Source organism: Mustelus asterias, chromosome 28 (genome assembly GCF_964213995.1).
Source record: "Mustelus asterias chromosome 28, sMusAst1.hap1.1, whole genome shotgun sequence".
NCBI lineage: Eukaryota > Metazoa > Chordata > Chondrichthyes > Carcharhiniformes > Triakidae > Mustelus > Mustelus asterias.
Genome location: NC_135828.1, coordinates 12556728 through 12569607, shown reverse-complemented (window position 1 = coordinate 12569607; position 12880 = coordinate 12556728). Strand labels below are relative to the sequence as shown.

General features: G+C 43.8%; 1 protein-coding gene across 3 annotated transcripts in view; it reads right to left on the bottom strand.

Annotated features, from left to right (window-relative positions):
• Positions 1–9685: 9685 nt before the first annotated feature.
• LOC144480245 (2-oxoglutarate dehydrogenase-like, mitochondrial) overlaps positions 9686–12880 on the bottom strand; it is a 93809-nt gene continuing 90614 nt past the window's right edge. For all 3 annotated transcript variants that reach the window (XM_078199512.1, XM_078199514.1, XM_078199513.1), the window contains exon 23: positions 9686–11751. In XM_078199512.1, the coding sequence (XP_078055638.1) occupies positions 11628–11751 (124 nt within the window). In that variant the 3' untranslated portion in view covers positions 9686–11627. The remainder of the gene's footprint in view (positions 11752–12880) is intronic.

The window sequence follows — 12880 nt, the reverse complement described above, 5'->3', positions numbered from 1 at the left end:
CCACACTCGAGCATATCTGGATAATTGGGACTGATGAAACTGTTAAATAATCAACTCCTTGGAGAAACAATGAATATTTCAATAAACAATGATGAAAGAATACTTAACACCAGAATAAGCTTCTCATTTACTAGAAGACTCTTCGAAGTTGCATAAGGTATAAAACAAACAAAATATTAACTATTGTAAAATACTACTTCCATAATGTTTTGCATTAATTCAAATGAAAAAAAAAGATAATTCAACTATTTACAAAGGAGATACTTCTCTGCACGTTTAAAACCCTGGTGTAAGTTGAGATTTTGAAAAATCTTACTAATCTGTGGTACATTTGCATTTCCCTTGCGGTAATGTAGTAATGGTGCTCGACTTCTAAGTTTCAAAGTGGTTACTTTCACTCTGCTCCAGCGTTAGCCTATATGACTGATTAAAAGTAGTCTTTATTTTTAAAGTTGTGCCAGCAGAGGTGATGGCCTAGTGGTATTATTGCTAGACTATTAATCCAGAAACTCAGCTAAATGTTCTGGGGACCCGGGTTCGAATCCCGCCACTGCAGGTGGTGGAATTTGAATTCAATTTAAAAAATGTGGAATTAAGAATCTACTGATGACTGTGAAACCATTGTCGGAAACACCCATCTGGTTCACTAATGTTCTTTAAGGAAGGAAATCTGCCGTCCTTACCTGGTCTGGCCTACATGTGACTCCAGAGTAATGTGGTTGACTCTCAATTATCCTCCAAGGGTAACTAGGGGTGGGCAATAAGTATGGGCAGCCAGCGACGCCCATGTCCCATGAATGAATAAAGAAATTGTGTCAGACTGCTTGCTAATTTTATGTGATTGGGCGTTTATTGGTATTCAAGTGGTGGACATTAACAAGGAATTAAACTGTTCTCATATATAAAGCAGCAGGCTGAAATTGTGATTGTTGTATTAGAGGTAGCCATGATGTGGAGGTGCCGGCATTGGACTGGGGTGGGCATAGCAAGAAGTCTCACAACACTAAGTGCTCCTTCTTGAGTCACCTGAGGAAGGAGCAGCGCTCCGAAAGCTCGTGATTCCAAATAAACTTTAACCTGGTGTTGTGAGACTTTTTACTGTTGTATTAGAGGTGCACCATAGGGCAGCACAGTGGTTAGCACTGCTGCCTCACAGCGCCAGGGACCCAGGTTCGATTCCTGGCTTGGGTGACTGTCGGTGCGGAGTCTGCACGTTCTCCTTCTGTCTGCGTAGGTTTCCTCTGGGTGCCCCGGTTTCCTCCTACAGTCCAAAAGATGTGCTGGTTAGGTGCATTGGCCATGCTAAATTCTCCCTCTGTGTACCCGAACAGGCACCGGAGTGTGGCAACTAGGGGATTTTCGCAGTAACTTCATTGCAGTGTTAATGTAAGCTTACTTGTGACACTACTAAACTATGATGTGGAGATGCTGGTGTTGGACTGGGGTGGGCACAGTAAGAAGTCTCACAACACTAGGTTAAAGTCCAACAGGTTTATTTGGTATCACGAGCTTTCAGAGCGTTGCTCCTTCATCAGGTGAGCCCTAGCAGCGCTCTGAAAGCTCGTGATACCTAATAAACCTGTTGGACTTTAACCTGGTGTTGTGAGACTTCTTACTAATAAACTAGTTAAGGTGTCTCTCTGTAAATAAAAGCTTAAAAGTGTACATAAATCAGACTCCAATTCTATCCTTCACTGCCTGGCTCTGCTTCCAGAAATGCTGACTATGTGTATCTGAAATTAAACATGTGGGTTGTTAAGAAAAGATTTATTTCTGAATTCATTCTGTTTATTAACTCGGCCAACATTATAACATTGGTCAGGATTCTTAACACATAATAGCCAATTTCCTGATCTGAAATAAGACTTCACTCTGGCATTTTAGTCTCGGTGATGAGCCTCAACTACAGCTCACTTCTGACCTTTATTTTGGTGTTCTTTTCTTCAATTCACATCCTGACATTTAAACATATTTCAAAGGAGGGCATTAGGAAGAAGCACTTCTTGTTAGTCTGTTGCATTCGTGCCCAAATCAGAGGCTTTAAAGCGGAGTGGAAAGTCCACAGCTGCAAGCTCCAGACTCTCTTCTCTGTTGATTTGCTTAACCCAGGCAAATTGAGTCAAAACACTTGGAAACTTCACTGCTAATTTGAAAATCTCTGGAGTGCCAGCTATTGAGCGCAGTTAGAAAGTTGGACAAAAGACCAGCTTAATAGTTCACTTACCTTTCTTCTGCAAAGGTCTTTTCTGAATTATGCATGTATTATTCAGTTGCTGGCCTTAAAGTTTTTTCTTTGACAAAGCATACAAGTGGTTTAAAATGAGGACATATGTTATTCATTCAACAGGAACCAGATACAAGTAGACATATTTAAATAGCGTGGGGAAAATGTGGGGTAGTCTTGTGGCACAGTGATATGGGTTCAAGTCCCATTTCAGGACTCAATGGCCAAGGTAGATGCATTCATATGTGGCCAAACAGGTTGATTATCAACCAGTAAATCCTTCCTATATCCCTGATGGCAGGTGGTAAAGAGCGGGAGACTTTCCAGGACAGCCGTACCGGAGAAGGCAATGGGCAAACTACTTAACTCTTTATGAGCCATAATCATGGGCCAATCCAATGGAAATTCATGGTTGTCAAAGCCCTCTTCCACCTCTCTTCCGTCAGGAGAAAGATACAAAAGTCTGAGGTCACGTACCAACCGACTCAAGAACAACTCCTTCCCTGCTGCCATCAGACTTTTAAGAAACGCTGGAAAATCTCAGCAAGTCTGGCAGCATTTGTAAGGAGAGAAAAGAGCTGACATTTTGAGTCCAGATGACCCTTTGTCAAAGCTCATCTGGACTTGAAACGTCAGCTCTTTTCTCTCCTTACAGATGCTGCCAGACTTGCTGAGATTTTCCAGCATTTTCTCTTTTGGTTTCAGATTCCAGCATCCGCAGTAATTTGCTTTCATCCAGACTTTTGAATGGACCTACCTTGAATTAAGTTGATCTTTCTCTACACCCTAGCTATGACTGTAACACTACATTCTGCACTCTCCCCTCTCCTTCTCTTTGAACGGTACGCTTTGTCTGTATATGCGAAAGAAACAATACTTTTCACTGTATACTAATACATGTGACAATAAATCAAATAAAAATCTTGGTACATGGAGGAGGAGGGGAAAGTGTTAATAGGACAGTGGTTTCCTCAGGAAATCACATTAGATGGGGTAGGATCCATGATTAGTTGGATTGTGCATTGTCCATGGAAGGAATTGGATTATTGAGCCAAATGGCTTATCCTTATTCCATACTTTTGATTATGGAATTTTGATGGTAGTTTTGACAATAACAATGCTTATTTCTAATTCACTTATCTGTAACACTGTTTCAAGTGTTTATCCTTTTTAAAAAGTTATTATGTATTATGCTTCCCCCGTTACTGCCAGGGCATTTCATGTTACTTGCGTACACATTCTCTGAGACACTGCTGTCATTCTTCTACTGACGATCTTCAAGTTCTGCCCCTTGTTACCAAACCACTGCAAACTGCTTCCCTTTTTTAACCTTTCCAAACCCTGATACTTTCGAATGCCTCTATCAGAGATCTCCAGTTAAATCTTCTTCATTGGACTGAAAGGATTTACAGTATCTATAGCACAAGAGGGCACAGATTTAAGATAAGTGGCAAGAGAAGGAACGGACACATGAGGAGCTTTCCACCGCAGCAATTTGTTGGGATCTGGAATGCACTGTCTGAGGGTGTGGTGGAGGCAGGTTCAATTGAGGCATTTGAATGGGGACTGGACTATTATCTGAGAATGTGCAGAGTTATGGGGAAAAGGCGGGGGAGTGCCACTATGCAAATTGTTCCTTTTGAACTCCTACTGCCCTTTAACAATTCTGTGATTCTCTTTGAAACTTTTCATCCTTGGAATCATGGGAGGCACAGTGGTTAGCACTGCTGCCTCACAGCGCCAGGGACACTGGTTCGATTCCCGGCTTGGGTCACTGTCTGTGCAGATTCTGCACGTTCTCCCTGTGTCTGCGTGGGTTCCCTCCGGGTGTTCCGACTTCCTCCCACAGTCTGAAAGACGTGCTGGTTAGGTGCATTGGTGTGCTAAATTCTCCCTCAAGTGTACCCAAACAGGTGCCGGAGTGTGGCGACTTGAGGATTTTCACAGTATCTTCATTTGCAGTGTTGATGTAAGCCTACTTGTGACACTAAGAAATAAACTTTAACACTCAGTAAATGTCTTCTGTACCATACCTTTCCTATTTCTACTGAAGGACATTCAAAACAGTACACAACATTCAATTTATGACAACCGTTTTATGTATTACCTCTGTACATTTGTATTCTATTCACTATTTAATGCGTATTTCCTTTCAATTTCTCTCACAATCTAGTACTGGCATTTACAATCTTTGCTAAAGTTAGCACAGGGAAAACGTCACTTCACCCTCTGTCACGACATTACACTTCATCAGATATTTTCCTGTGCCATCAACTCACCCATGTCCTCAAGTAACTTCCAGCCCTTCTTACTTAATCATGCTGCTGATTTATGTTGTTGCCAAACATACACCTCAATATCCAAGTCTGGGTCATTTAAATACACGCACTGCAGAACATCAATTGACAGTATGATATGCAAAATTGAAGGCTGATGGATTTTAACGCATGATTAAAATTTCCTCTTGATTACATTGCTGCCCTTTAGTATTTCTCTCGATTTGTTTGAAAGTATTTTCTAAAATAAAAAAACATTCTCTTCTAAGGATCTTGTTGGCTCTGCTGGGGCAAAACCGAGCCACCAGAAAGTTGCATGCTCCACTGCACATCTTGATTATGCACTGAGTTCTACGAACTGCAGGATTTCATGTCAAAAGGAACTCCTGTATTTGCACCTTTTGCTTACACCGAATCTCCAACTGTGTAGATTTGGCCAGCAAGGTGGGGAGTGAACAATGAGGCTGGGTATAACTAGAGTCCAGGCTGTGAACTGGTTAAAGTAGTTTACTTATTAGTCACAAGTAAGGCTTACATTAACATCGCAATGAAGTTACTGTGAAATTCCCCAGTCCGACGCCTGTTTGGGTCAATGCACCTAACCAACGGGTCTTTCAGAATGTGGGAGGAAACCGGAGCACCCGGAGAAAACCCACGTACAGGCAGAACGTGCAAACTCCACACAGTGACCCAAGCTGGGAATTGAACCCAGGTCCCTGGCGCTGCGAGGCAGCAGTGCTAACCACTGTGCTACCGTGCGGTTACGGAAGCATGGAAGAGTTGTTTCATTTCAAAGTTTGTGTGCAAACTAATAATAAAATTGTGTATGTGATTAATTTTATTTTGGAATGCCAGATGATAATGTGGATGAGGAACTTTTATTTTGTATGCTAGAAATATTATGGAGAGCATTTTTGGGTAAAAAAAAATTAAAGATTTAACGTAATATGACAGGTACATAATAACATTAAAAATTGGAAAAGAGAAAAGCAGACTTTTAATAATTAACTAATAAGGAAGAAGAAAATTGATTGAAGCTTGACGTAAGTAGACTTGATCACTCAATGATCACACATAAACAAGTTATGTATTAGCAACAGTTGCAAGAAATATTCTGTTCTTAAAACTATCGAAATCCCTTGCAATGGGGGATTTATATTATACATGGTGTATGGCTGCATCAATCTGTTGCGAATGATTCCTCTTCAGATATTCTTGTGTCTCCGATATGGAGGTCTGGTCATCCTTTCTACAGTAAGAAGTTTAACAACACCAGGTTAAAGTCCAACAGGTTTATTTGGTAGCAAAAGCCACACAAGCTTTCGAGGCTCTAAGCCCCTTCTTCAGGTGAGTGGGAATTCTGTTCACAAACAGAACTTATAAAGACACAGACTCAATTTACATGAATAATGGTTGGAATGCGAATACTTACAACTAATCCAGTCTTTAAGAAACAAAACAATGGGAGTGGAGAGAGCATCAAGACAGGCTAAAAAGATGTGTATTGTCTCCAGACAAGACAGCCAGTGAAACTCTGCAGGTCCACGCAACTGTGGGAGTTACAAATAGTGTGACATAAACCCAATATCCCGGTTGAGGCCGTCCTTGTGTGTGCGGAACTTGGCTATCAGTTTCTGCTCAGCGACTCTGCGCTGTCGTGTGTCGCGAAGGCCGCCTTGGAGAACGCTTACCCGAATATCAGAGGCCGAATGCCCGTGACCGCTGAAGTGCTCCCCAACAGGAAGAGAACAGTCTTGCTTGGTGATTGTCGAGCGGTGTTCATTCATCCGTTGTCGCAGCGTCTGCATAGTTTCCCCAACGTACCATGCCTCGGGACATCCTTTCTTGCAGCGTATCAGGTAGACAACGTTGGCCGAGTTGCAAGAGTATGTACCGTGTACCTGGTGGATGGTGTTCTCACGTGAGATGATGGCATCTGTGTCGATGATCCGGCACGTCTTGCAGAGGTTGCTGTGGCAGGGTTGTGTGGTGTCTTGGTCACTGTTCTCCTGAAGGCTGGGTAGTTTGCTGCGGACAATGGTCTGTTTGAGGTTGTGCGGTTGTTTGAAGGCAAGAAGTGGGGGTGTGGGGATGGCCTTGGCGAGATGTTCGTCTTCATCAATTACATGTTGAAGGCTCCGGAGGAGATGCCGTAGCTTCTCCGCTCCGGGGAAGTACTGGACAACGAAGGGTACTCTGTCCACTGTGTCCCGTGTTTGTCTTCTGAGGAGGTCGGTGCGGTTTTTCGCTGTGGCGCGTTGGAACTGTTGATCAATGAGTCTAGCGCCATATCCTGTTCTTATGAGGGCATCTTTCAGCCTCTGGAGGTGTCTGTTGCGATCCTCCTCATCCGAGCAGATCCTGTGTATACGGAGGGCTTGTCCGTAGGGGATGGCTTCTTTAACGTGTTTAGGGTGGAAGCTGGAGAAGTGGAGCATCGTGAGGTTATCCGTGGGCTTGCGGTACAAGTGAGGTGCTGAGGTGACCATCCTTAATGGAGATGCGCGTGTCCAAGAATGCAACCGATTCCGGAGAGTAGTCTATGGTGAGCCTGATGGTGGGATGGAACTTGTTGATGTCATCATAGAGTTGTTTCAGTGATTGTTCACCATGAGTCCAAAGGAAGAAAATGTCATCGATGTATCTAGTGTATAGCATCGGTTGAAGGTCCCGTGCGGTGAAGAAGTCTTGTTCGAACCTGTGCATGAAGATGTTGGCATATTGAGGTGCAAATTTGGTCCCCATGGCTGTTCCGTGTGTCTGGATGAAGAACTGGTTGTTGAAGGTGAAGATATTGTGGTCCAGGATGAAGCGGATGAGATGTAAAATTGCATCTGGAAACTGGCAGTTGTTGGCGCTGAGCACTGAGGCCGTTGCAGCAATGCCATCGTCATGGGGGATGCTGGTGTAGAGTGTTGAGACATCCATTGTGACGAGGAGCGCTCCTGGTTCAACTGCTCCATGTGTGCCGAGTTTCTGTAGGAAGTCCGTCGTGTCGCGACAAAAGCTGGGGGTTCTTTGTACAATGGGTTTCAGGATGCCCTCGACATAGCCGGAGAGGTTCTCGCACAGGGTCCCATTGCCCGATACGATGGGACGGCCGGGTGTGTTTGCCTTGTGTATCTTCGGGAGGCAAACACACCCGGCCGTCCCATCATATCGGGCAATGGGACCCTGTGCGAGAACCTCTCCGGCTATGTCGAGGGCATCCTGAAACCCATTGTACAAAGAACCCCCAGCTTTTGTCGCGACACGACGGACTTCCTACAGAAACTCGGCACACATGGAGCAGTTGAACCAGGAGCGCTCCTCGTCACAATGGATGTCTCAACACTCTACACCAGCATCCCCCATGACGATGGCATTGCTGCAACGGCCTCAGTGCTCAGCGCCAACAACTGCCAGTTTCCAGATGCAATTTTACATCTCATCCGCTTCATCCTGGACCACAATATCTTCACCTTCAACAACCAGTTCTTCATCCAGACACACGGAACAGCCATGGGGACCAAATTTGCACCTCAATATGCCAACATCTTCATGCACAGGTTCGAACAAGACTTCTTCACCGCATGGGACCTTCAACCGATGCTATACACTAGATACATCGATGACATTTTCTTCCTTTGGACTCATGGTGAACAATCACTGAAACAACTCTATGATGACATCAACAAGTTCCATCCCACCATCAGGCTCACCATAGACTACTCTCCGGAATCGGGTGCATTCTTGGACACGCGCATCTCCATTAAGGATGGTCACCTCAGCACCTCACTGTACCGCAAGCCCACGGATAACCTCACGATGCTCCACTTCTCCAGCTTCCACCCTAAACACGTTAAAGAAGCCATCCCCTACGGACAAGCCCTCCGTATACACAGGATCTGCTCGGATGAGGAGGATCGCAACAGACACCTCCAGAGGCTGAAAGATGCCCTCATAAGAACAGGATATGGCGCTAGACTCATTGATCAACAGTTCCAACGCGCCACAGCGAAAAACCGCACCGACCTCCTCAGAAGACAAACACGGGACACAGTGGACAGAGTACCCTTCGTTGTCCAGTACTTCCCCGGAGCGGAGAAGCTACGGCATCTCCTCCGGAGCCTTCAACATGTAATTGATGAAGACGAACATCTCGCCAAGGCCATCCCCACACCCCCACTTCTTGCCTTCAAACAACCGCACAACCTCAAACAGACCATTGTCCGCAGCAAACTACCCAGCCTTCAGGAGAACAGTGACCAAGACACCACACAACCCTGCCACAGCAACCTCTGCAAGACGTGCCGGATCATCGACACAGATGCCATCATCTCACGTGAGAACACCATCCACCAGGTACACGGTACATACTCTTGCAACTCGGCCAACGTTGTCTACCTGATACGCTGCAAGAAAGGATGTCCCGAGGCATGGTACATTGGGGAAACTATGCAGACTCTACGACAACGGATGAATGAACACCGCTCGACAATCACCAGGCAAGACTGTTCTCTTCCTGTTGGGGAGCACTTCAGCGGTCACGGGCATTCGGCCTCTGATATTCGGGTAAGCGTTCTCCAAGGCGGCCTTCGCGACACACGACAGCGCAGAGTCGCTGAGCAGAAACTGATAGCCAAGTTCCGCACACACAAGGACGGCCTCAACCGGGATATTGGGTTTATGTCACACTATTTGTAACTCCCACAGTTGCGTGGACCTGCAGAGTTTCACTGGCTGTCTTGTCTGGAGACAATACACATCTTTTTAGCCTGTCTTGATGCTCTCTCCACTCCCATTGTTTTGTTTCTTAAAGACTGGATTAGTTGTAAGTATTCGCATTCCAACCATTATTCATGTAAATTGAGTCTGTGTCTTTATAAGTTCTGTTTGTGAACAGAATTCCCACTCACCTGAAGAAGGGGCTTAGAGCCTCGAAAGCTTGTGTGGCTTTTGCTACCAAATAAACCTGTTGGACTTTAACCTGGTGTTGTTAAACTTCTTACTGTGTTTACCCCAGTCCAACGCCGGCATCTCCACATCATCCTTTCTACAGCATTTGTCATTTCTCCTTTGATGTGTCACATTGCTATTCTTTGTCGCCCCTTTGCTGTGCACTCGTTACTTTATATAATCTGTTAATCACTTTATACTTGCGTCAACCTTTCTTTGCTAAAATCAGCAAACAGAATACACAGCTCAATGTCCTTTTCTCATTCTTTATTTTGCATTAAGTTTAAGATGAACGGTACAAACTGCTATGACTTAAGTGCTAATCTTCCAAATGTGCCAACTCCAGTAAACCGAGGAACATCACTCCATCTCACAAAGAGAGGGCTGCACATTAAGGGATTGGATCGCTCTTCATACAGGTTTTTTTTTGACCTTTCCCATTAGATGAAGTACCTCATTATGATAAGAGCTCCACAACGACTTAAACAGAAAACAATTTACATTTAGAAGTCAGTCAATGTTAGTTGAGGGTGACATTCAAAGTTGGGACCATTGAAATATGTCTTACTGCAGATCCAGAATTTATTCAAGAGTCTGATCGTTATGTAGAAAGTAAGGTGTGCAAGTGTTCCACATCTATCGTTTCCTGTTGAGGCGGGTAAGAGGAAAAGAAAGAACGACAGCTTCTCTCCCCTTGCAATTATCCTTTATCTATCCGTTCTGCTGCAATGATAACCAACTCCATAAATTGTAACAGCAGTACAAATTATAATGCTTGAGCAGGAACCATAAGAGTTCTCTCCATGTGCTTTAGTTTGGTTTTGATCTCAAAACCTAAGAGTTCGAGTTCGCTCTTCACAAATTTAGAAATTGGCAGCTTGCTATACTTACATAGCAAATGATTCAACCAAGTTTGAATACAAATCCAATGTGCTTTTGTGCAGTAATGAAGGATAATCAGTGCCTCCTTGGTAAAACTAGCAGAAACCTTCCCCAAATATGCAGCCATTTTCTGTTGCTATTTCCATATTCCACAGCAGAGCTGTAGCTCATTCAGATACTTTCGTTTGTAATGCAAAATATATTTCAATAGAATGCTGAATCATGAACAATCTTACAATTCCTTCCACAAACAAAGCTGATCTTGAATATTTTCAATTTTATTATTCATCAGATCAAACTCACCTGCAGAATATATACTGCAATTTGAAATTTCACAAAGTAAGATTCTCAGTATACCTATTCTACTGCTGAAAGCTCAATTCTAAAGGCAACTTGCTGGTCTCAATTTATTTCCTGGGGAGGAGGGATAGTGTTCGGGAAGGAAAAATAAAAAGTATTGCACAGAACAAATCCTTAATAGGCTGGTATAGTGTAAATTCTCCTCCCTTACTTTTTCAATAAACTCCCACTCCGCCCAAAAGAAACATGCTTCCTTTGATTGCAGGCATCCTCGGCAATGGGTAGGGACCAACAGGACTGCACAACAGGTCAGTGCCTTTTATTATGTACCGACAAAGGTGTCAAATTGTGCTGATTAAGTATTTTCCAACTGCCCTTGTCATGGTGCTTTGTGCAAGACTAACTAGTTGATATTCTTTCATGAGGCATCAACTATATGTAGTGAAGTGCCTATTTTATCTTAACTACAAGTACAATCTTTGAGAAAGCTGAATGATATTGTTAAAATACTTTATTACTGTAGCTACCCCAATAGTGTGCCTTCCAAAATTATAAAGACAACGACCCCCAAAGAAACCCGCAGTACACTAATTTTTAACTTTGAGTGAACAAAAGTGATTATAATGCATAAAATGACTGAAATGTATATTCTTCTTTTCTCCTGGTTCCCAACTTGTGTGTTCATGTTTTACTTAAACACCAATATGAAAAAAAACCCCTCCATTTAAATGAGCCCGCTTACCTGGCAAAATAACCCACCAATAAACATTGCCAGCATCTTCTCGGGGGGGGGGGGGGGCAATTAGGGAAGCGACGCCCTCATCCCATGAACAAGAAAAAAATCTGAAAACATTCATTAGACCTCATTTATGTGAGGAACGAGAGTAATGGGGGAAAATATAAGAAACATAGAGGAATTGCTTGTGCATTATTTCTCAGTGGTTTAAGAAGTGCATTTCCCTGAACAATACCCAAGAGTATGTCCACAAGGATTGGTTCCATTCAGTCTAGGACGTCAGGCCCTCAAAGGCTTCAAGATTGAATGATGTGTCCAGAAGTTCCTGCAGCTCTATAAGGTGAGTGTTCTTGTTACCTGTGGCTGGAGCTGGTGAAGGGTCACGCCCGACATACCTGTAGGAAGACGAATAAATCAGTTTAAACAGAGTGAATGTTGACACGAGTCCCAAATATTTGGACATAAATATGCCAATTTTCACTATCTGTTATCCTAACATTCAAAACTTGCTCTTTCAAATACTTAGGGATCTGGTGAAACAAAAACACTGAAAACAATGATACAATGACAACCTGGATCTTAATTAAATTTAATGATCAGTAAGCATACTTTAAATTGAAGACAGTTTGCAAAGATAGGCTAAGAAAAAATTGCCCCAAAATAAATTTCAAATGCTGACTAAAAAAGACAATTAAATATTGGGCAGAATTTTCCTAAAAGATGGTAAAGTGTAGGTTCCGATTGAAGCTAGATTGAGACTGTGGGAAGAATGTCACTCACCTGATGAAGGAACAGTGCTCTGAAAGCTCGTGCTACCAAATAAACCTGCTGGACTTTAACCTGGTGTTGTGAGACTTCTTACTGTGCTTACCCCAATCCAAAGCCAGCATCTCCACATCAAAAAAAAAGCAGGGAGGCATGTTTTGTGCTGTCATTGCGGCAGGATGGGGCCTGATCAAACTGACAAATCCAACTCCACAGAGCCGTTTTTAAAGGGCACCCTAGTCTCAGTCAAAGGAAAGCCCCCACCCCATCATCGCTGTCACACCCCCCCCCCCGCAAAACGGGCCCTCTCGGGCTCCACCCATGGCACTGCCAACCTGCAATGCAAGGGGGCCAGGGCATTGCCCAGTCATGTCCCTCACCGCCCGGGGACTATACTCACCTCCTAGCCCCTGGTATGGTCACCACGACTGGGTTTTGGAAACTAGAAGTGATTTTCACCGGTGTAATGTTACGCTGCCAACAAAAGTGGGTTTGGGGGGGCATTAAGCCGTTTAGAAATATTTAAATGCATTCAACATCATAGTATTTCAGTTCACCCCTCACAGGTGATTATGTCGATAGTGGTGAGGAGGTGGGGGGGGATTTCCAACTGAGATCTCGCCATCACAAATTCCATTATGGCCCCCTCCTGAGAATTAGCGGCCATAACAGGGTTTGCGCCTGTGGCAAATGGCAAAAGTCACGGCCATTAATATCTGAAACTGCATACCAAAGAAAGCCCCGTTGTGCTAATATGAA